At 39.5% G+C, this 24518-nt stretch overlaps 1 protein-coding gene across 1 annotated transcript in view; it reads right to left on the bottom strand.

The window, feature by feature from the left end:
* The window catches only part of unc13a (unc-13 homolog A (C. elegans)), a 54456-nt gene that overhangs the window by 4364 nt on the left and 25574 nt on the right, over nucleotides 1-24518 (bottom strand). Inside the window, 24 exon segments of the mRNA XM_034704707.1 lie at nucleotides 5576-5632; nucleotides 6416-6563; nucleotides 8624-8704; nucleotides 8844-8900; nucleotides 9958-9987; nucleotides 13010-13015; nucleotides 14219-14342; nucleotides 14848-14994; nucleotides 15115-15203; nucleotides 15421-15498; nucleotides 15763-15840; nucleotides 16016-16159; nucleotides 16982-16993; nucleotides 16995-17079; nucleotides 17183-17309; nucleotides 19352-19437; nucleotides 19602-19735; nucleotides 20850-20984; nucleotides 21171-21260; nucleotides 21677-21745; nucleotides 21876-22029; nucleotides 22109-22272; nucleotides 23708-23823; nucleotides 23929-24098. Coding sequence (XP_034560598.1) covers nucleotides 5576-5632; nucleotides 6416-6563; nucleotides 8624-8704; nucleotides 8844-8900; nucleotides 9958-9987; nucleotides 13010-13015; nucleotides 14219-14342; nucleotides 14848-14994; nucleotides 15115-15203; nucleotides 15421-15498; nucleotides 15763-15840; nucleotides 16016-16159; nucleotides 16982-16993; nucleotides 16995-17079; nucleotides 17183-17309; nucleotides 19352-19437; nucleotides 19602-19735; nucleotides 20850-20984; nucleotides 21171-21260; nucleotides 21677-21745; nucleotides 21876-22029; nucleotides 22109-22272; nucleotides 23708-23823; nucleotides 23929-24098 — 2381 coding nt within the window.

Genomic DNA, 24518 nt, shown 5'->3' with positions numbered 1-24518 from the left:
ACCACTGTGCCTTTTTACCCAAATTCTCCTCCTTATTTAGAAAGGTTGAGGAACATTTCCATTTCAATTATTATGACTTGAACATTGAAATAGATTTGGCTTCAACCTTTTTAATATTATTCACAAAGCAAACATTTCTTTTTGATAAAGTTATAACAGTGTAAGAGGACTTGACTGAAGGCACAGTGATCTGCTTGTGCATATGTTATGGTCTAGAAGTGGACTGTCAGACAAAGCTGCTATGAGTGGGCATCATTGTTAAAGAAGATGAACTGCTATTGTTTGTAATACAGAGAGCTGTATTATACTCACAGATGAACACATGAAGTCTCTAATGGCAGTAACTATAGCTGTATAATAACTTTAAAAACTTCATTTCATTCTTATGTTATACACTGCACTACCATGAGTCACTAAATGTATAGGTGTTGTACAGATTCAGTCATTGATAGGTAGCAATTTGGACCCAGGGAGGACAGTAATTTGTGCCCACTCATAGACGCAGGTGTCTGTGAAGATGCAGGGTGGTTATTTACAGGCAGAGAAGAAGAAGAAAGGAGAGAAAGTTGAAAAGGTCAGCTGACAGTGAAGTTCCCCTGACGTAGATCAGGTCAAACATGCTCAGATGGATCTAGACAGGTGGAAACACCCATTCCTTGGTAAAGACTTTTACCCAAGCATGGTCAGAGGAGGGACGAGAGAGAAGAGGTCCAGTCTCTCAGATCTGTCAGTGAAGGATGGATCAACTTATACCAAACTCTCTAAATAAAGCTTTATTATCTGCAGATGTTTAAGTCTGGAGGGTTAGAATTAGAGTCAAGTTCAGAGTGGAGTTTCACTATTGCTGTTTTCAACCTCTCCAGACAAAAGACATTTTTATCTGAAGATCCAGAAGTTTGCTTCTTTTATTTCCTGTTGAAAGTTATTTAAATTCCCTTCTATAAAATTGAAGCTTAGGAATCAAGGTTGTTGTTGTTTTGTTATACAATTTGTAAAATCTTCAAAGGCCATTTTGTGATTTGTTTTTTTTTAAAAGTAAACTTAAGACTTACCTTTTTAATCTAGCTTTTAATTTGGAGTAATTTATTTTTAACCCTAGACTGCATTTTTTTTAAATTATTATTATTTTAACCATTATTATTTGAATGATTGCTTTAACATATATTTATCTTATTTAATTATTTATCCATCTTATTTAATTCTTGTATTCATCTGATCTTGTTAATACTGCCTTATTTTTAACTTGTCTTTCCACTATTACTTATTTTATTAATTTTACTGTATTGATTTTATTTCATTTTTAAGTATTTTATTTATAATTCTGCCTTTTATAATTTTACCATTAATGTTGTTTTCTGTCTCCCCTGTTATTCTGTGAAGCACTTTGGGCTGCATGTTGTTATGCATGAAAGGTGCTATATAAATAAAGTTGAGTTGAGTTGAGTGATTTATCCCTGAAAAACACAACTTACTTTAGAAGAGTTGTATTGATAATAATTACGTAACAATAAGATTACTAATTCATAATTATACTCATAATTCTGTTTTTCTTCCCTTATTCATGATAACTCAACTCTTGGCCTGAACCACAGTCACTGTGGTCCGATGCCCTGTACTTGTAGCTGTAAGGCTGTTTTAGTGTAAGAAGACAGAGATGAGGTGCTGAGTATAAGCATTAGCTAAAGGCCTCGTCGCAACTGTTGCTGGTACAACTCCTGGCCACGACCCTTTGCTATATGTCCTGACACATTCTCTACTTCCCATGTTTCCTGACTCTCTTCAGCTGTCCTTTCTCACAAAGGCAAAAAAAATCCCCCCAAAAAGCCTTAAAAAGAAGACAGTGATGGCTCAGGCTCAAACTCTTTTGTCTGGAAGGAAAGGATGTATAAATCTTTCCTCAGAGTCACTGTGTGTTTTTAGTGCTGCATGTGAACAAGTGGTTGAGATCCAGGATACAGTGACAGATGGACATTAATTTTCAGTGTTTTAATTAGTGTCTTCACTCCGTCAACGGTATCTTTGCGGTGAAGACACTCAGTCTGTGTGTGTGTGTGCGCGTGTGTGTGTTTTCAACCAGCCGCCCACTAAACAAGGTGTCTGTGGGAGTTAGACGGCAGAGTGTTCCTGGCATGCTGCTCCCAGTATCTCTCCAGGGAGCATTATGGGATTGTTGCTCTTGCTGCCAACAGGACCAAAGAGAGCAGCACTCATCCATCTGGCCTTGTCTCCTCTGTGGAGGATGTCCATAAAAGATGAGAAAGAAACTTTGCTGGCTGGGAGGCAGGGAGATGTTGCCAATAAATGGCATGCTTTACTTCTCTGATAAATATGGTGATCAGAGGTTCAGATTCTGTAACATATTGCAAACCTTCCCCTAAATACACAATTCAATCTAAAACTTTCAACTGTGATTTTGCCAAAGCTTCACCCAAGCCTGCGACATGCTCACATGACCCTTGAATATTCTATATTTTTAATCATGCAGCTCACAGCCTGCAGTTTGTAGGAATGACAGACGTCACTGCTCGGCAGCAGCAGCAGGGTACATGAGAATACATTTCCCCGAGCTTTGTTGAGTCATCCTGCTCATCTTTTAATCTTCCACTGTAAAATGGTTGGAAAAACTGCAGATGTATGCATTGTAATCTGCTTGGAGAGAAGTTCATTTGCATCTTTGTCATAGCCAAGAAGATCCAGCAGCTGGCAAAAGGCTAAAGACACTGCTTTCAAACACACCTCCACTTTGGGAGCAGGAAGGGCATAATCATTTGAATTTTATGAGCTATTGAAAATGAGATTTAAAATCTAACCTCTATTTTATGCTGTTTGTTGCTGCTGCAAATGTGTGTGAGCAGACAGCGATAAAATGTATTTTTAATAAAACAGAAAACACTTGTGAGAATTCAAAAAGGTAATTTTAACTTTTGCAATACTTCAAGACTTAATGCTAAATTGTTTAAAGCTCCAGTGGGAAGTTTTGTATCTGAACAGATTGAAATAAATACTGATAGTGATTAGGGATGCACCGATCCGATCCTGGTATCTGATATCGCCTAGATCAGACTCAAAAAGCTAGACCGGATATTGGTGACAAAGGGCCAATATATAGTGCTGATCCATATGGCAGATCTATTCATCTCAGTTCTATGCTTTTCTGTGTTTACAACAGCCATGTGCGTCTCCTATGTCATCAGCGCCAGCCGGTCTGTGCATTTTTGTGTGGTGGAGTATGATGGAGGATAACTACAGAGGCTCTGCAGTTTAGGTGCATGCTTCTTTTGGTAACAACTCTGCCGGAAACTTGCAACATGTGCAGTGCTAATGTTTCGACGGATGGCGCAGAAAAATATAATGGGAGCCCAAAGGAAGAAGTTTACTTCCTTCTACTAATGGATTCAAAGTGTGAAAAAATGGACAGGTAATTGGATTTAATGGTTCCGGATCACTGAAATGAAGGGACTCCAGCCTCTGGTTTAGCACTTGGAACCCAGGTACAGTTCACCATCAAGTCAGAAAAGCGTGAAGTTGCCAAAACATGATTCTATCCTCACATTAAGGAATAGAGATTGTTAAATCAATACCAGGATTGGATCGGCTAGTATCGGTATCGGTAGATACCAAAGCCCAGGTATCGATATCGGTATTGGGACCTAAAAAGTAGGATCAGTGCATCCCTAATAGTGATGCAAGAAAAGCAGCCAAGACCATCAGTGACTGATCATTTCTATATATATATATATATATATATATATATATATATATATATATATATATATATATATATATATATATATATGTATAGTAACTATTAACACCTGAAACCACTGACACAGTGTAGGTGTCAGACTGGAGGATTCACTAGCAAAACTGTTTAAAGGTTCTCCAGTGTGATACATTTGAATAAATCAGGAGGAGATTTCTGTTTAAAGGCAGGACTTGTACATGTCCAACACATTATCATCAATGGAGAATGAGGTACTGCTTCATCCACAAAGAAATTTTAAAATACTGCTGATAAATATAAATAGCTTAAACTTATTAATTGTTGACCTAAAACCTCAAATGGTATCAAATAGGATGAATACTAAAGCTGTTTTAAAATTTGTGAAATTGAGACAACAAAAAATACAGGTGATTATTTCAAACTAAATATGAACTACCATTAATAAGAAATTGAATTTCTTAGATTTATATGACTTCTGCACTGTTACGTGATGCTCTATAAGTCATGTGATCAAGCTAAGGTAAGCTAAATTACCCAAGAGTTGAACCTATATATAGAATTTAAAATTAGGCATTCACTTGATAAACGATTTGAAATCACTACTTCAGTACTTGCATAAACAATTGTTTGGAATGCAATACAGTTTAATCAGTCCCTTTATACATCTGTAAATATTTTAAATACCTCAGCAGTCAATCTGAGAGAACTGCTGGTGTGCTTGAGATTTTGCAGCATCAAATGAAAAGAGACATAAAACTAAGTCTACAGCTGAAACCACACAGCTTCTGCGTCATCCTGTGTGAGTTTTAGTGAGTAAGAGTCAGATCTTTTTGATATTAATCGAAAGCGACAGAAATCAGACCACCTGACCAGAGGGACTGCTTCTGATTGGCTTAATCTGTGGAGGGGGGATGAGTTGAGCACCCATTTCTCAACATTGCTGTAGGGAGAGCCGCTCTGCACGTGGGAGCTGTGTATATGTGTGTGTATGTGTGTGTATGTGTGTGTATGTGTGTGTCCATCTCTGCCTGTGTTTTGGGTGAGCACAGAGCAGGCAAGGACAGGGAGCCCTCCCAGACAAACTGAGCCAACAGCCATCATCATCTTCATAAAAATCCTCTTTATCAGTCTTTCACTTCAGACCGAGAGGCAGAGGGGAAACATGGGGGGGTTTCCTCGCTGCTCTCATTGGAGACTGACAATTCACTGATACACTGAGCTTCTACTTCAGCAACCTTAAGGACGCTCTCACTCAGTCACATTTGCTCTGATCAGTCAATCCCTTGTCCTCTCACACAAGTATAAACGCACACACAAACACACACACACACACACACACACACACACACACACACACACACACACACACACACACACACACACACACACACACACACACACTCACTTAGCCCTCAGGGCTCTCTGTGACATCATGCTGGATCAGGGTCCTTCCACACTTTGATGCATTTCTCTTCTTTTTTGTCTGATGTCAGCACATCATGCTTCAGTGCCTGCTCATACATACAGTCTGTGTCGTATGTATCCAGTGCAGTTCCATACATTCAGCCATCAGTGTGTGCGTCACATGCATGAATGCAAAAAGTCTATGCTCTTATTGTTTATGTGGGCTGAATAGTATGTGTGTGCAACAGAGTGCAGAGATAGAGAGTTAAAGAGAGGAAGTATGTTAAGTTTGTGCATTGCATTTGTCTGTTGGGATGAGTTTGAGCAGGCAGGGGAGTTTCAGGATGCACATGGTTTAGGGTGGAGGGTGGAGGGGGTTAGGCTTTGGTTCTGGAGGCTTTTTGGTAGTCCTGGATGTCTCAGGCCCTGAACCCGAGTGCCACATACCCTTTTCTGGGTAAACATCCTCACTAGTGGTGAACCTGACCCCCTTCCCGCCGAACACTGACCCAAAGAAGGGGCAGAAAAGAGAGGTTGGACAGAGAAAGAAGAAACATGTAGAAATATGAGGATTGCAGAAAGTAGAAAAACAGACCAACATTTATGTGCACTGGCCCTAAAGATGGGAGAGATCCTGATGGGAAAGTTTTCAATTTATTCAGCTCTTTTTGTCTTTTGCATTTTCCGGCAACATGCAAAGCTCAAACACATCTGCTGTAGAAACTTCTCACTCCATGACTGGAATGGTGTTTTGCTAATTAAACTTGAAACTATCATCTTCTCAAGTGGCTTTTCTACCAGTGGTGCTCAGGGACAGTTTGTCAGCTTCAGCTCTTCCACAGTGATGAGGGTTGTTATATAGCCATCTGACTGAAGGAACGAGGATTGAGGCTGAGCAGTGAGAGAAAAGAGGGGGTGGGTATTTATTCTTTCATTGCAAATAGCTGTCACATCATGTAAGGAAAAGTCTCTGTGTTTCCGGAGGCTGGCTACCATGAGACTCAGCATTTCTGAGCGGGGAGAAAACATTACGTAGCCACAGCGTTGACTTCATGCTCTACAAAGCATGTGAGATATTTTCAGGATATAGAGCTGAGCATTTGGGAAACCCTAACATCAACAGAGGGGTGGGAGACACTGAGCAGAGTAACTCCTCTGAGGAAGCAGAGAGCAGATGTTGATTTAATGATCTGTGTCAGAATATTATGCAGGATTAGAAAACTGAAGATACTAGAAATACAGAGAACCAAAAGTTTCCAATACACAGGAGGGAAGTGTCAAGTTTACCTTGTGATGTCTGCGACTGGACAAAGGTCTTTATGAGTTTGTCTGTAGCTTGAGTGTAGAGCGACAGGGCGTAGTGGAGCGACAGGAGGTCAGGACTTTTCTCCAGAAAGGTCTTCTTCAGACCCACACCACCAGCATGGAAATATTGCTAACAGAGAGACAGACAAATTAGATAACAGCCGCTGACGAGGGTCCAACTGCAAAAGACTTCTGATGAGGAAAGTTCTCATTAGAAATAAGGATTTAAATGTTTCAGAATTAATTAATTCAACATGCTGAATGACTGAAGACTTCAAACTAGAAAGGTGGAGGCCTTTGCTCGAAGCAGCAGCATTGTGTGTGCATTAGTATAGCCGGGATGAGTCAGAAGGGAGTAACAGTTAAGTAGACCGCCTTGTTGTGCAAATGCTGTGATTGGTGTGTTTCAGATTAGAAACTCTGATTCAATCAGCAGGCTTTCAGCTGATTACATCTGGGGCGTATTCACTTCTGTGTCCTGCATGAACTAAGTCAAAGCTTAATTTGTGATCAGCATACATTATAGTCACTCCTCACTGTTTTACTCATGATGTGGAGAAAAATAGGGTAGTCAGGTTCTGGTGGAGATAGTTAGTTGCAGCTAATATTAATCTGGCCTCCAAAGCAAATGTGCTGCGAGTTATATTATTCCTGCAAGTGTAGCAACACTGAAAAAACATCCAAATATGCTGCCTTTGAAGGCATCATTAATTTAATTTTCACCCACACTGTCAAAAAAGAGGATTTTTTGTTGTTTATCTTGATGTGTTTTGTAAATTAAAATGTTTCGGCTTCACAGAGTTCTGGCTGTCAGATGTTTTTTTTTGAAACTGCATTAATTGCACTATTACCCAAAGTTAACACACAATTAATCACAAATTAATCGCATACCAGTAAGTTATGTTAAAGGGTAGGCAGGATAAGCCTTGGCTTCAGCCTACACCTTATTTGGTCAGCATGGAATTGGCCAAAATATATGTGTATGCATGTTTATATGTTTATATGTATGCATGATGTATGTATGCATGTGTATGTGTACCTATGCATGTACAGATAGATATGTGTGTATGTATATGCTGGACTATATATATATTTTTTTGATGAATCCCTCAGTGATTGTTTTGTTCTTTGCTTTCATTTGTAATTTTTACATGGCTCCTATGTTGTGGAGGGACGTGTTGGTTGCTAATGCAGACCAAAATAAACCTAATCAATCAAATCAAAAATGCATGTCTATTATTATTGCAACAATCCAAAATAATGAGAAGGTCCGTACAGAAAATTCTCCAGAATAACACCAAAGGTATTACCGGCCCAAAAAGTATGCAGAAAGCACAACATGGCAAACATAACACCAACAAGCAACAACATATGGGCATATTGACCTTAATGTAACACTAGTTAGTGAAACTAATATAATGAAGTGTCCTCAACACAAAACAGCAGACCTCATGCATCACAACAGATACATGGTACAGTAAGTATTGGTTGGTTCAATTTCAAATCACTCAAAGATCATTCCCTTCAAACTTACAGTAAACAATCTCACACAATGTAACTGTTTCTCATCTCACATGGGGAAAAATAAAGGCTAGATAGTTTGCATCAGAAACAACACCCAGACAACTTTGGAGAGGAAGAGGGCTCTATGCATCTACTGTGGGCTTGGCAAGCAAGTGGTATTCGATACTAGACATACGCCGCTGGTAATTCAATTCACATCGACAGCAAATGCAAATAACTTTGGTCTTGTTGAGAGAGAACCATCTGGCAGGGCTTTGAAGCTGAACTTGCCATCAGAAGTTCTTTATCCATTTCTGCTCAAGGAGGTTTGTTTTTGCTTACCCTCCACAACCTTACTGCTGAACCAGATTTAATCGAGGCGACTTGAGGGTCATGATCCAAGAATGTGTGTGCGTCAATTGTGTGAAAAACAGTTGTGACGTTAAAATAAATTAGCATTAACCTGTTATCATGTTGACTCCGACAGCCCTTGTTTTCATTTAAAGACATAAAAAAATCTTTCTAGCATGACTTGACTAAACAAACACATAAGAACTTTAAAGCCACAAAAGGTATGCAATAAGTCTTGAAGGGACAATAAATGCAACCCTTGAAGACCACCCATAGAAATCAATCCAACTGAAGCATATATTGTTATTTAAAATGAGAGTAGAGGTGAATTTGTACCTTGATGGTGTCCAGGGCCAGCTCTATCACAGCACACTGCTTGGGTGTGAGTGCTTTAGCCTCTTCACGAACCATGTGCTCCTAAAGAAAACAAAAACAAGACACACAGACCAAAATTACCTTCTTTGTCCATTCATAGATCTCTCCCACATTTTCACAGCAATTAAAGACATACCTAAAGCACTGACAGTCATCCTAGGGAAATACACAACACATTTACCTTTAGTTTGGACAGCTGTCCCAGCTCCTTGGCAGCATTAAAGATGAGCTGAGTGCCCTGAAAATCACACACAGATGAAAGGTAGAGAGAGGGAGAGAGGAAACTTTTGTTATTATCCTAACCATGCTGAGAAGCAGTGAACTGCTTAGTGTCACACACAGGACGGCCACGTTTCTGACACACACATTTATTAAGTCACTCTAAGCCGCTTTACAGACGTCAAGGCACTTTTTCCTTTAAGTGCTGTTATCAAACTTATCTGTGTTTTATCCTTTCTAAAACATCACACTCTTCTGCACAAATACACACACGTACACACACACTAAGACATTTTGGTACAAAGAGAAGGGAAAGTGGTTCGGCTCGTAGAAAGTCAAAGTACTCATGCACTCATGAACACACACGTGCAGGCACTCACTACATTCACACACATAGCAGCTTTGCAGTTGCACTGTGGTGCACGCAGGAATTTACTGGAAGACCAGCATAACACAATAAAGTGGTAAGAGAATACTTCAGTAAGTGCTGCTGACTGAACCAAAATCTGTCTATGACTTGAGCCCTAGACATGAAATATGCCTTTGATATGAAATGTGCAGGATCATGCTTACCCATTTAGGATTTAACAGTTTGTGACAAACAACATAAAAATGAAACAAAACCATATATATATATGTATATTTGGATTCATTATATTTGAAATATAGCAACCGTGTGCACACTTGGAACTGTGATGTGTTCTGTGATGGCTTGCAGTACATAAATGCTTCAAAAGTATGAGCGTTCATGTTTTTTAAATTGCACTCGGATTAAAGGGCACATGAACTCCTTGACTTATGGCTTTGTGGTGTATTTTTGCTGCAAATGTTTCGATGTATATTATATCAGAGTGTATGACCTGTGGCGAGGCTGGGAGTGTGGGCAGCCGCTGCTGCAGCATTTCACAGCATATCAACAGCACTATAGAGGAATGTGGTGCGAAAACAAAAGTGAGAAAATCAATATTTCCACTGCTTTGTTTGACTGCCGAGCTGAGGGAGAGAGACGGAGACACGGAGGAAGGACATAAAGGAGAGAGACAAGACACATTGATCTAAAGGGGTTTAGTCCTTACATCACTGTGAGAAGCACTCTTCAGCCTCCCCTGGAAAGAGAGCAATGGTTAATACTTCAAGCAATCACCAGGCCCTGCAGTGTGACTTCATGGCTACATGATAATTAGCAATCACAAGTCATTTCGTTGCATTTTTGCAAAATTTCAAATTGCACTTTAAATTGTACTTCTTATAGCCATTGATGTCAACTCCTGTTAATTATCTAATTAGCTTGTCCTTCAAAGCAACTCCAAATGATTTTGTGCCTTTTCACAAAACAAGTAGTTGAACAATATTCTGTTCGGCAGACAAAGAGTAATATTCATGCTGACAAGAGCAAATGGATGCTGACGGTATCTGCTCAAAAATATGCAAGTCATACTTTCATGACATGGTGCTCAGATCCATTTTCACAATATCAAGTCGCTTTGCTATTTTCAGGCTGACCACATGCTTCAGTAGTGTAGAATTGGTAATGATGACTATTTACAGCAAAAAATCACTGACAGCAGAAAAGAGGAGATTTTTTTTGGGTAGAAATCCAAAAGTCACACAAGATGCACATGTTACTGTGTTAACCACAACATTTCCTTAATTTACCAAATTATGTATGATTGAGAAATAATTGAACCCTCTTGTTATGTTGAGGGTCAAATTGACCCTTTTTGAAGTCTATTTTAGGTAATATATGTCTTCCAAACCAGCTAAAAGCAGCATAAACATCTGGGGAGCATGTGACAGAAGAGGTGTCATGTTAATTTATCAACATCACTTTATATATATAAAAAAAAATAAATCAAAATTTAAAATAAATAAACAAAATCTATGTCATGTAAAACTATTGCATTTATATTTAGGTCTTTCCAATGTACATTTAAAAAAAGTTTTTACATGAATTTTCATAAAAACGAGTGAGTTATGATCTTTGAACCATGATCTGTGAGAATTCAAGAACACCATTGAACTAAATTTTGATTTAAATGGTTAGTAATGGAGTTCATAATGAGATTAAAAAAATGTTTATTGGGATTTTTTGGGGTTCTGACACTTTTGGATAATTAAATATGCCCTGGGTCAAATTGACGCAGGAACATTATTGCTGTTCCTGAGAAAGGAACATAACAGGAGGGTTAAAATAAAAAAGGTACTTTCAACTTTGCTCAGAGTTAAATGAGAAGATAGATGAACTATGATATGAGTCAGTGAAGTACAGAGCTAAAGCTAAGAGATGACTCGCTAGGCTAGCCTACTGCTGCCTCAGAACAGCAATAATTAAATACCATGGCATTATCCACTGATACATTCATCTACCTTAACCTCTGGAGCTATTTCAGATACACAATGTTGTTTGTGTTAAACCTTGTGTTCTGACATAATGTCCATCATTTAAAGGTGGACTGTTTTACTTGTACAGTCCATGCTACAGCTTAACTAGCATCATAAACCTCCAGGTCTTGCTCTACTGCATACAATTAACTTACTACCTACAGACTGTTTCAAAATTTCAACAAGAAAAATAAAAGTTTATTAAAATACAAATCAGGCAAAAGAAAATAAAAAATCCCATAAAAGCTCCAAAAGTATTTCAACAGTACCACTATTACATAAGGCCTGAAGTCATAAATGTCACATTCAGTGTCCCAACACAACGTTGTATGATCAAAAGCCTTCAATTTGTTCTGTAAAAATTTGAGATATGCGTTAATCGTAGTTATCCTGAGCAGTCAAATGTACAATTGAGCTAAAAACGAATACATCTGTAAAAACAGATCAAATTTCTGTGGCATGTAATGTTACTCTTACATGCCACATTTTCAGCTCAACAGGGGCTTTTAAATTTCATTATTTAAGTACATTTTCAGAAGAGGAATTTTTCTCTTTACAGAGTATTTTCACCTCTATCAACACTGGAAAAACATTGTACTATTTGGCAATATGAACAATAACTAAGCAGCACAGATCACATTGCCTGAAAAAACAGACATCGATCTGGCAATCTGAAAAATAGATCATAAATCACTTCATCTATTAACATTTTCTTTTTGCCCATCTACTATCAAGTCAGGATGTGAATACATTATTCTAAAAGCCCTTTCAATGCAGATGCTTCATTCCTCCTGCAGGAGTCAGTTTCAATGCTGGTAATCTTATCATTCATTATTCACAATTTAAAAGTTATCTCTTACATAAGCTGGAAACAGTAGGGAGTATTTTTCTAGTGCAGTGTTCTTACTTCACCTTCTCCTTTCTTTTCTTTTACCATCACCACTTTAAACCAATACTTCTTGTAAGAAAAAGCCATACTGTGCATCAGGACATAATACCAGCATCACAATGATCATTAATATAACAGAACATGAAATCAAACCAGGACAGACCAACATGACAGGTCTGCAGAGACATACAGTACAGTGTTGTACAGTATACTGGGAGAAGACTGCAGTGTTGAAATAGATCAGATGCAAGCAACAAACCCACAGTGGGCAGTGGGGGAGGGGCAGGACACAGTTCATACAGGTGGGAAAGGTTAGGGTAGGAAGGAGGTAAAAAGGTAGGGCTAGAGGTGGGGCAGGAGATCCGATATCAAGCCACCGAGAGATCAGAGTCACCCCACCAGAGTTTCAGTTAAAGGACACAATGCATGAGAAGAAACAAGGCAACACCAGGCGCAAAGAGAGGAGTATCACTTCCTGTTTGAGGAGAGTGTTCAGGAAGAAGACAGCGGAAGAGAGGAGGGCTTTGATTGGATTGTTGGGGAGGGGGACGGGGGGGACGGGGTGTAGGACCTATCAGAACCAGTCAGGAATGCACCATGCTTCTGTCTTCTCAAAAGAGGGACAGTGTTGTAGAAGAGAGGAGAGGAGAAGATAAAAGAAGAGAAGAGAAGAGAAGAGAAAGAAGAGGTGGGAGAAAAGAAGAAAGTGCAAAGACAGATGGGACAGGCCGGAGAGGTAACAGGGAGTGGGTGTGATGTAGGGTCAAAAAAACAGGGGAAGATTGCAGCCACATATAGCAGAGAACCAACCACCGTGGACGGACAGACAGACACACACGCAGGAGTGCTGTACTTACAATCATCTGTGGAGGGAGAGCGGTGGGAGCGGGATGTAATTGTAATCACAACAACAACAACCAGAGAAAAGGGTCAGTCAAAGCTGCAAAGAGCCCCACATCAGTCAAAAAAACACAAGTTTGGAGGGAGGGAGTTTCACCAATTCATAACTGATTAAAAGCTGGATTTAGATCTGGGTTGAAAAGTAAAGGAGGGTCTGTAAAAAATAACTTGACTTCAAGATTTGTTAATAAAAAATAACTTTTCTGAAGAGCATTAAGTGACATTTGCACACATTCAGAGCTTGTTATCTTCTTTTTTTTGTTTGGTTTTTAATCCTACTGAACGATCTGTATTTGACAGGGACCTAGTATAAAAATATGCTTTACAGAGGCTGAGGCAGCAGTGTTGACACTGATACGCACTAAGTATCCAGAGATTAATCATCACCATATTAACTGTGATATGAGGCTCTTTAGTCAATAACCAAACACAAATAAGAACACATATATCCAAAACAAAAGGAAACAAGAGGCTGCTTTCCAAAATGTAGGACTCTTTTTGGAACTGGGCCAGATCCTCTGGGCAAAACATTTCTGCCGCTCTGTAGTGAGTTACTCATAAATCAGGAATCTCTCCAAATAATCGTTGGCTGACATGCTGGAGAGCAGCCATGAGCTGGTGTTAGAATGATATGATGCACTCCTTTTATTCTTTTTTTTCTTTGAGGGTTTGATCTTGATTGTCTGGGTGAATGGAGGCACTGGGGGCGATGTTAAGTATGTGGGGGGTTAAGAAGTGGATAGGATGCCATGTTGATGTGATGCAGAAGCAGTTTGATCTTTTTGTGTGTTGGAGAGCCATCTCAAATGATAACGCACACAAAATGTCTGCCTTTGTGTTCCCTTTCCTCACTCACCACCTCCTCCTTTTCTTTTGATGCTGCCTTGGCAGCTGGAGGTGTGTGCGAGTGTGTATTTGAGCATGTGTGGGTGACTGTGTGTTGTATGTTTTACATGTTTTTTCTGCTGTAGTCATTAGAACACAGGAGGAAAAGAGTTCTTAAGTGTGTGTTGTCCCAAATGAAAATAAATGTCACTGCTTGCATGGACATCAGGCAACGTCAGTTATAGGTGCCAAAACTGCATGTGTAGCTTTGTATTATCGGTGCCTGTATGTGTATGGCTGTGAGCCTCTATATGTGTGTATGTAGGTGTGAGTTCTCTCACCGTTTGGTCTGTGAGTGGCGGCAGAACGATGGTCTTCTCCATAGTGTTCATCACCAGCTTCCAGAGCTCCTTCAACACACGTTTCAGCACAGTCTTCTCACAGATCTTAGCAAACAAAGTCAGGCTGGCAGGAGGAGGAGACAGAAGACATTGGAGAGAGATAAATGAGAAACAGCAGAAGGAAGAAAAGCGGAAGGAAGGAGAAAAAGACGGTGAAGAGAGCAGGAGATTTAACAAACACAAGATGGTGGCATGAAGTCCCTATATGCCCAAGAGCAGCTGGCCACTTCAGCCTTAATGAGCATTTTAAGTGTTGAGTGATACTATAATTTCTGTAGAAGTATAAAATAAAACAATATAATAAAAGATAATTCTCTGTGTAGATTTTCGTCCAGGTAATTCTTTTGATTTGAGCATACACTTCATTACTCTACAACTTTTATAAATTTGCATTTGCCAACTCTTCACTTGAAACCCGATATTATGGCTAAAATATATGCTGTTTACCAAACATGTAGTTGTAAACAGCATTTCCCAAACCAATAGGTGACTTAACAGTTGCCACTTTCAGTTCTTCTATACAGTAAACTCTCTCTTTTACACTCCACTTCAATGGCAGACTGCCTCACTTGCTGTCCAGGAACTCCATGATGGGCTGCAGGACATTATCGGCATCCTGGGCCACGCTGCTGGCATTTCCCACATTTGTGTTCCCCTTAACCTGGGCCAAGATGTCTCCCATCTGCTTCACGTTCTCCTCTATGTGTGGCTGGAAACTAGAGAGGATAAAGAGAAGAGTTCAATTACTCTGCACTGTAGGTCTGTCCAAATATATACATCACATAAATGTCTGTTATGCTCCTTGTATGGCTGTCTGTGTTTGAGTGTGTTTCTACCTCACAGAGAAGATCCTGCTGAGATCATCCATGACATTATTGAGCTTAACCTGGAGGTCCTTCAGGATGTCACTGGCCTCCTCACACAGCTACAGTAAAAGCACCAGACAAACACACATACAGCAGGTCAGAGTCATTGAGCAGGAGGTAATGCAACAAAAATGACACTAGAGACACGTCTGGATAAAGACAATGACTCAAAGTAAGGACCCAAAACACTTATATGGACACGCAGAGTTAAACTAAAAACAACACCAGCTGGGAGAGGAAACTGGGGTGGAGGAGTAAAAAAGAACAAACACTCACATCTTTTCCACCCATGGCTTCAAACATCTTCTCCAGCTGGACTCTCAGCTGCTGAATATTATTGATGAGGATGCAGGGCTGAGGACAGAAAGACAGCACTTGTCTGTTTACAACAATCTGACTAAAATATTTACATGTAAAGAAGTCATCTTGTTGGAAATGGATTCAGAGAAGTCATTCTTTAAATCAAACATGGCTGCACTAAGCAAATCTGTTAGGCAGGTACAGATCCTAAGCAAGTATGAAGCAACTTTATTAAACTAGAAATGTATACATACTGTTCTCTTTTTTTAACTGACCAAGCTGACTCCTCAAGTTTTCATCAAGCGTTCAACTACTCACCACTTTCTCCATTTTGATATAGTTAGGAAAACACTTGGAGAGGATGTCAGCATAGGACAGAAGCACATTGCTGATGGTCTGGAGAGAGAGACATTAAAGAGCAACAGGCCATCAGTCATTAGGGGGAAGTCGAAGATCTGTTTCTAAAATCAAAAACAATGTTGCTGATTGTGTTAAAAACCAAAGCACCCCTTTAGTGCTTTGAGTCTGTGAGGTACGATTTGAAAACAAATTACAGTTTTAATCACCCTACCTTAGCAAATCTCTTCATGTAGTGTCCTACAATCTGAGGATCTGGACACTCAAGCTTCCTGATGATCTCAAAGCTCTGGTTGAGCTGAGAAAACACGTCCACCACTGAACACGAGAACAGAGCATGCTCCGATGTGATCTGGAACTGTAGGGCAGAAAATGGTGGGCGAAAAGTTAAAAACCAGGACAGAGAGTAAATGGAGACACGACAGATGAGTCAGGACTAATAGTGGCACCGAGTGAGAGGCTCGGATATAAGGGAGACCAGTAAGATTTGATCCCTGGGTACCTTACATCTTACAAAAGGATTATTAGACACCATATTAAACTGGAACTTTGATATCTTTCTCCACATGTACATAGCCTCACACGCCTTACAGCAGACTATTCATACAGCCAGTTAGACAGGCATCCAGTGGCAGGTGGGAGCTCCTGTCAGTCTCCATGTAATTGGCAGCTGGTTAGTACCTGTTCCCTAATTTGCCAAAGGTGAGTGTGTAGGTGCTCCTCAGGGGAGTCTGGGTAATGAGGTGAGGACAGCTTTCATGTAGTCAAAACCATGGAATAAGACCATTAACTCACAATATCTTGCTGTCACACAGAGTTCTCCCCCCCTTACCTATAAGCATGTCTCAACCACGCTCCTTTAAACTTCAGAAGAGTTGTTTAATGTGATGAAGTACTTTGACTGGGCTAAGAGGATGTTTCTAACACACTTTCTGCTTTGCGTTTCCGTCTGTTCGGCAGCGTCCATGCTGCTTTTTGTTTCCTTTGAAGAGTGCAGAAGAGGCAGGGGGAGAGTGGGAGGCAGAGCGGAAGGGAGGATGAAACTCTGCCTGATAACTTTGAGTGTGACAGAGCGAGTACAAAGGATGGATTACAGTAATTCTGCCTGAACAACAACAGCGACTCAGCGTTTCCAGGAGAGTGAAGGGAAGATAAGTAAAGAGAAGCTGGAAACTTTTACCCCATCTTTTTTTGTCTCTCTCCAAAGCACCGTGTAGAAAGTCTCGAGACACTTCCTCATTTTCATCCAACCACTGAATGACAAATGGCTCAAACCACCTATGAAGCAGAACAGAAAATACATTACACACATTCATTTTTATTGTCTGTGCTCAATGTAAGACTACTGTTTCCAAACTGTGATGGGTGAGCTGTTACTCACGCAGGATATTCAGGCACTCTGCTCTTGAAGAAGGGCAGATCTTTGCAGTACTCATTGTACAGCCACTTGACTTTGAAGTGCAGGTTCATGTAATCCGCACTCTTGCACAAGCGATTTTTTTCATGTTCTGTGAGACAAAATAAAAGAAAAAACGTAATTCCTGAAGTTACAGCCATGCAATCATCACATATTTATTAAACACAAAGAGGGACTGACCTAGAGTAAGATAGACACTCCACAGATTTACAGAATGTAAACCATGGTTGAAATTAAGCATTCAAAATATATCTGATACCTGCTGACTATATGCTTAGGCTAACACAAGATCAACTATAGATCTTTGAATGATCAGTCCAATTCCATACTACGTGTGTTTGTTCAAGAGCTGCAGTTAAAGCTGCTGTTGGTAGTCGTGATATAAACATCAGTTCAGAGAGAGATTTCAAATGTCAACACTACCCCTTCCCACCAAACTTCCTCTCACTCACTTCCACCTCCCCTCTCTGCTCCTGTAACCCCGCCCAAAAAGATCGTTGTGCGCATTCTATGAGGAAGAAGTGGCTTCCCAGCCAATCAGGGCGACAGAGGCTCAGGGAGTAGCTCTGATTGGTCCATGATAACGGGAATGAGGGGAATAATAACATTGCTTGATACAAAGGCATTGGAAAACAGAGATTTCACCATAATCTCAAATTACTTCACTTACAGATGAGTACAGATGGGTATTATGAGCTTTTCTCCAAATCCAGCAGAAAAAAAAGTAACGTTTTTTACACTATTCTTACCAACAGCAGCTTTAAGTCATGCTTTCAGTTGTGGCAAGTTTAATGAGTGCACAAATCAATCAAGTGTATGCAACTGTGATGTGTGCTGCACTTCTGAGAAAATAATAATAAAAAAAGTTCTAGTTCACTATGTCAAACCCATGTATTTAAACTCCAATTATGACTTCTATAGCTCTTTAATAAATCAAACAAAAACTCCTATCTGAGTCATTTAGGGCAAAAAACAGTCTTGCCTTATAAATTGACAAATTGTCAAAATTTTCTCTGCAAAATTTTAAACAATGAAATTCTTTCAATACCCTCTGCTGGAGTGGTCGACCATATACATATATGTAAACATATAAATGCTACTCTCCCTATATCCGGCTACGATCACATGGAATAACAGACCATCCATATGACTAATTCAATGTTTCTCTGCTGTGTCTCATGAATATCATATTTTTAAATTGACTTCTCATGTCATTTCAAGCAATGAAGATGTAGCTTATGCATTACAGTGGAGTATGCACGGAAATACAGACATATAGAGCCCATAAGTGGACACGGAACATATGATGACTGTGTACTGTTGAGGAAAGAGAGTGAGACAGCACGAATCAGAGATGTGATCAAAGAAAGGTTGATCAGAGTTTATGATAAAACAGTCCAGAGAAGTTACAAAGGATTTATAGAGGAGATCAGCGGAGACAATGTGGATACGTTCTTTGCTTTTGTCATGCTTCTTCCCCCACAAAAAAAGGCTCAGGATTTGTCCCGTATTTCTGGATCCGGCCCACTATAGTACATGATTTCCACATGCTTTGATTGACATGATCAGCAGATGAGACTTGTAGTTCATTATTGTTTATAAAAATGAAGCACAATGAGGATTCAGGCCTTGTGTATCATAAATATCATAGACTCTTGTCTGCTGTATTGTTTCTTACATTTTACTGATAATCCTCAGAACTATAGAGTAACATCAAGCTTCGGACCTTCGATCATGATCACCAGCTACCCCCCTGTCAGTCTTAAAAACCTCTTAAAAATGTGATGTACTTGAAAGGTCACAGTTGGTAACTGGAGATGCATTCAGAGACACATGATATTGCAATATCTAAGCTGTCATACTTAGAGCTGTCCAGTCCTGATCTGATCACCCAGAAGGCAAGTTAATACTGGGGATGAATGATCCCTTTGATCAGACGCTGTGAAATCCTTTCTCTATACCTATAACTAGAGCTATAGAAATAGAGAGAGCACTCAACCCTCTATATGTGATTATGAACCACAGAGACATTATTGTTTTGTGTCTCTAGTGCCAACATTGCCTGAACCACAAACTGCTCTTAACATGTCTTCAAGTTCAGTTAAGAGGGCCAGTAAAGTGACTTGCACTCACCCTCCATTGCATACTTCATATCTTGAGCAAACAGGTTCCACATCACTTCAGCACTGATTTTGCCCACATTGAGCTCCTGGGGAAATCTTGACAGAGAAAAGAGAAGGAGAAAAGTTATATTAAAGATATATGAATCTGAGTAAGGAGATAAGAACCTAGAGGTGAAGTTTTAGAAAGAATAATACAATTTCAAAGGATTTGGGAGAGTGTAAGAGAACACATGGGTGAAAGGAGATGTGCAAAGACATACTGGTTTAGGCAGGGAGTGTAAGAGTTCTTATCCTCTTCAATAATGGAGACAATAAGTGTGATGAGTTTGGACCAAAAATCCAGATTCTTGATGCTTGGTCCTTGTTCCTCTGGAGCCGCGGGACCTTGTTTGGCCTGGAACAGCAGTGATACAACAGGAATCACAATTTAACTCACACACTTCAGGGGAGCTTTCGCCAATCATTTTTGTTAACTTCACAGTTTTCTCATCATGCTATAAATATCAGGCCATACATCAACTATACAACCTGTTCTTGTATGATCAAAAACATGAACAGTTGGTTAAAAAGAAAGTGTAGGTATTAGATACAGAGACCACCAGGGAGTTTTGGGAATTGCGTTTCTATCGTCAGAGGCAAAAACTGTCTGCTGTGTTTGTAATTCATCAACTCATACATATTCAACACCCACTGCACAAACTGCTTTAAACAGACTCAGAATGTCAACAGTCTAGACGACTTCTTTGAAACAGCTTAAGAAGTACTGAAAGAAAAAAAAATAGGCTAAGCACTTGCGGGGTTGAAGAGTGAAGAATGATCTTGTGGAGATTTCAACAAAATATAGCAACATCCCTCAGGATGAAATGTTTTATTCAAAGGAAAAAATACTTGTTTGAAATTCAGGAGGGAATCTGAATGGGGCTGGCGCTTTAATGAGGACTCAAAGCAACTTCTAGAAATCCCTGCTGAACTCCTAAGCTGCAGTGATGGATGGTAGAGCCAGGTATAACCAGACTGAGAGGATGATATGGACTCACCGCACAGATACTTAAATGACACTGCATTTTCAAGTATAATGGCCAAAAATAATTTGTAAAGATGATGCAAGCCAAGTTTGATAAATTTGTAAGTCAACTATCCAGTGATGTTGGAATTAGGCGAGGATTAATCTCCTCATTCCTTCTTTCCCAAATTACAGTTAAAAACAAAGAAACATCTATCCTCGGACAAAAGGTTAGAAGAAAACGTGACAAATGTTTTAGCACTAAGGAGCCAAAATAGAGTGGCACATTATTAGGATACTGTGACCAACAATGAGTTTTATTTATCAGTGTATACCATATAGGGATAAGCAAAGCATTAGCCTTCTTTTATGTTTATACCAGATGACTTATAGCAATACTGTCCTTTTTGTGACAATCCAAAAAGTAAATCACAATATTCAAACTTTCAGAATCGAGACATTTGTACACTCTTACACAGATATTGAATGAATAGTTGAATCTTACCGGGTCTGTCTGATACTCGCGGCTGTACAGCTCATTGCAGTTATTGAAGATGTATTCGTAGGTGGAGTTGAGACAGGCTTTGACACAATCCTTTACTACCTGACTGGCTCTAGGTGGAGACTGGAGCTCTTGTACCTGAAAGCACAAGCACAAAAAAAAGGGAAGATCACACACTTACATTCATTTACCTGACCATGGGCGTTTGAACATCAGATGAAAACCTCCAAAGAAACTGTGCTGGAAGTTAATAACATTATAATAAATGTAACACATGGCAAAGTTTCATCAAAAAGGCTTTAACGGACAAAGTAAGGAACACACCTTCATCCTGAAGAAGGTGATACTGGTGAGGAGGTCCACAGTGGATTTAAGGTCCTGCAGCCTCTCAGGACTGCTGGCAGGGAAATTGTTCTAGACAGAAGAATATAAAAATACAGTGAACCACAACACACTTTAACACGTCCGTCTTTGTCCAGTGTATGTTGGTGTCTGTGGGCAGCTTGGTAACACATTATCCACTGCCACCAATACCCTTGTTTGGTGCCACACTTGTTATTGTGTGGGAGTTCAGTGTTTCCTGAATGTGTCTGTGCATGTTTCAGAGGAGCTGTGAAATCATCTCTGCCCAGTTTGTTTGACTGCTTATTTTAGAAAGATAATGAGAAAGAAGAGCACAGAAAGAAAAGAGAAATATTGTAGAAAAAAGGAAACTGCGAGGGTTGAATTTCTGCCATGAAGCTTGACTGTCTAGCAATAGAGCTGTCATCTAATATAAACTTTTAATGATAACATGCAAGTGCAAATATTAAGATGGAGTGCAGTCTTACTCTGTACATCGACAGGTCAATCCTCAGAGAGTTGTGAAGTTGGTCTAAGAGCTTGACAAATCGCTCTTTCTGTTGGGATCAAAAGGGTAACAGATTTTCACATTAACAATCACTCATAGCAGACAAGCTGCAGTGAGTAATATCAACATGATATAATACATATTTTATAATACTCCTAGGTGTTTTTGAAGTGACCCACCCCAAAGTTAGAGGCAGCAAAGCGGTCAGAGGCAGAGACGTTGTTTGTTGCCTGGGTGGTGTGAGCGTAGTAGGCGTTGATGTTAGCCAGTAGCGTACTCATCACAGCAGGCACACCTGGGCACATGTACTTGGACGACAGGCAGGCAAAGTGACTGAAAAAGAGGGACAGGCATGTGAGAAAAAAAAAAAAGATAACTTTACTTAGAGGTAACCACTTTGAAGGTAACATACGTCATAGCCTGGTAGATGGACTCTACTCCATAACGCATGGCAAACTCATCCACTATCTCCTGAGGAGTCTCCTCAAAGTAAACCTTCCATGCATCATCCCCTTTAGCATCAGGGATCTTCACCACACCGGTGTTCTGGATGTCTGTTACAAAGTGGAAGAGGTTCTGCAGAGAAGAAAATGACAGAGAGGATATGATTATATTCAGTGTTGTAACTGTATTGAGGAAACATAAGAGAGATCATTATGCTAGCTGATGGAAGGTGTGTGACCTTCAGTGTTTAAGGGTTGTTTTACACAGCTTTATATTTGTGTCATTACAAAATGCTCATCTCTGAAGTGTTATTTAATTTTCTTTATTTTATATTGTAAAATATCAGAGCATATTACAACTTATTATACAATTACCTTTTAATGGCTTTGCTCCATAAATAACAATTAAACAACATTAAGAGGCCAACGCACAGTGCTGTCGTGACTCCTCGACCATAGAGTGCTATTAAACATTCAGAGTTCACTGTGTGGTTTATGGCCACTTATGTGCAGCAATAAGAGTGGTCATTTGTCCGTTATGGTTCAGCTAATATGCCCTCTTGAGTAATGGGCTGAATAATGACTGCTCACAAGTGATTGGTCCATAATCAATCAGCCCTGTTTTCCGCTAAGAGCCGGAGTAGAAATGTGTGTGATGTCTGGAAGTGGTCTTTATCTCATGAGAGCAAAGCAAACTTCACAGAGTATTAGCTGAAGTTTAATGTGAAATGGATCCATTATGGACTTACACATCAATCAAGTAAATTAACTTGTTTGGCATGGCTCATTGAGATGACTTTGCATAGATGTACCCACACTCACAGACACACAGTGGTGGAAATGTACTGGACATAAAGCAAAAAGCATTAATTAAGTAATGATCCTGCTGGCCCACCTAGGTGTGCACGCCCTCTTTTACAGAACATGATATTAGCTGCCAATAAAAGATAGGCCAGAGTTCTAAGAGGGATGGTGATGGTTGCATGCACACAGTCACAAGCACAGAAGAAAAAGGTTTTCTTTCTTTTCTTTTGCTGCAAGAATAAATTGCATTAATATTTGACAGTTTGTGACAAACATGACACAAACCAGAAATATATATGCAGACAAGAGAAAAAGAGAAAAGAAAAAAAAAAAAAAAAAAAAAAAAGTAATGATCCTGCACAAAATGCTTTACTCAAACACCCAACTTGCCATCAGCACAGAGTGTACAAATGCATTTGAATATTAGAGACTAAAAGCATGGTTTTCATTATGTTGTGAATGTTTCATGAGAGGTAACTACAGCACAATAACTGTAGTCTAGACCTTGATATTAAAGCACAGGAATAACTATAACCTGTAAAGATGCACTTAAGGCCCTGTCAGAGGGGAAATTGGTTTTGGTGTTTTTGGTTACGTGGGATTGTTTTGTTCCATTTGTTTCCTAGTTTAAAGATTAACAGGTTAGACATTTTTATTGTATTCTGCTAAAGTAGCCTTTTAGATAAAAGTAGCGACAGAAAAACACAACTTTCTACAAAGGGATGGTACTATTATCTGCCCATTTAAACACAAACAATACTTACTTCATGCAAACAGGTGTACTGCACGTGATAGGGGGCGACCGTCTCCTCTCCTTTGATCTCTACATTGATGTGCATACGGATTGCTCCAGACACAGCTGATTTGTCTGTACGCTTGTCTGTAAAGAGGAAAAGGCATACAGGAACTCAGCTGTTAAACCTACTCCTGAAAAAATACCTCAATCACACGTTCGTAGTAAAACACAAGTGTAAATTCAATTCACCAAGATTGTACCAGACGTCCATCTCTCCGCTCAGAGTGCGGACCTCGATGATAGTTTGTCCGAGGAAGTCATCTGACTCCCGTTTGAACTTCTGCTTCACTCGAGACTTGATGTCATCGTCCTCGTCCCACACTCGCACCTTGATGCGGTCTGAGGAGTTGTGACACTCACTGGAAAGACAGATGCACAGAGTTAAACACAGCCACTAAATACATTTGATTTATTGACAAGCGGCCAAGATTATCAGATGCATTAAATTATGACTAATTTTATAGTAAAAGTGAAAACAGAATTAATTTAATTCAATCAACAGAGAGCAAATATGTATACTAAACTGCATCAGTGCCACAACTCGAGGTGGATGATTGGACTGTTAGAAATAGATATACTATCAATTATAGTCAAGTATAATACAAACTTCGGGTTGTCAACTGTTATTTTGTCAAAAACTAAAATTATTTGGTCTCATGTTCATGTCTCCTTGTGCTCTGACAATTTAAATGAGCACTTTCTTCCACTACTAATATTTAATTTACTGAACAATAAATCAATTGACTGGAATGATGATCTACATTTCAGTTTGTAGATAA

This window comes from Notolabrus celidotus, chromosome 2 (genome assembly GCF_009762535.1).
Source record: "Notolabrus celidotus isolate fNotCel1 chromosome 2, fNotCel1.pri, whole genome shotgun sequence".
NCBI lineage: Eukaryota > Metazoa > Chordata > Actinopteri > Labriformes > Labridae > Notolabrus > Notolabrus celidotus.
This window is presented reverse-complemented; position numbering and strand designations above follow the sequence as displayed.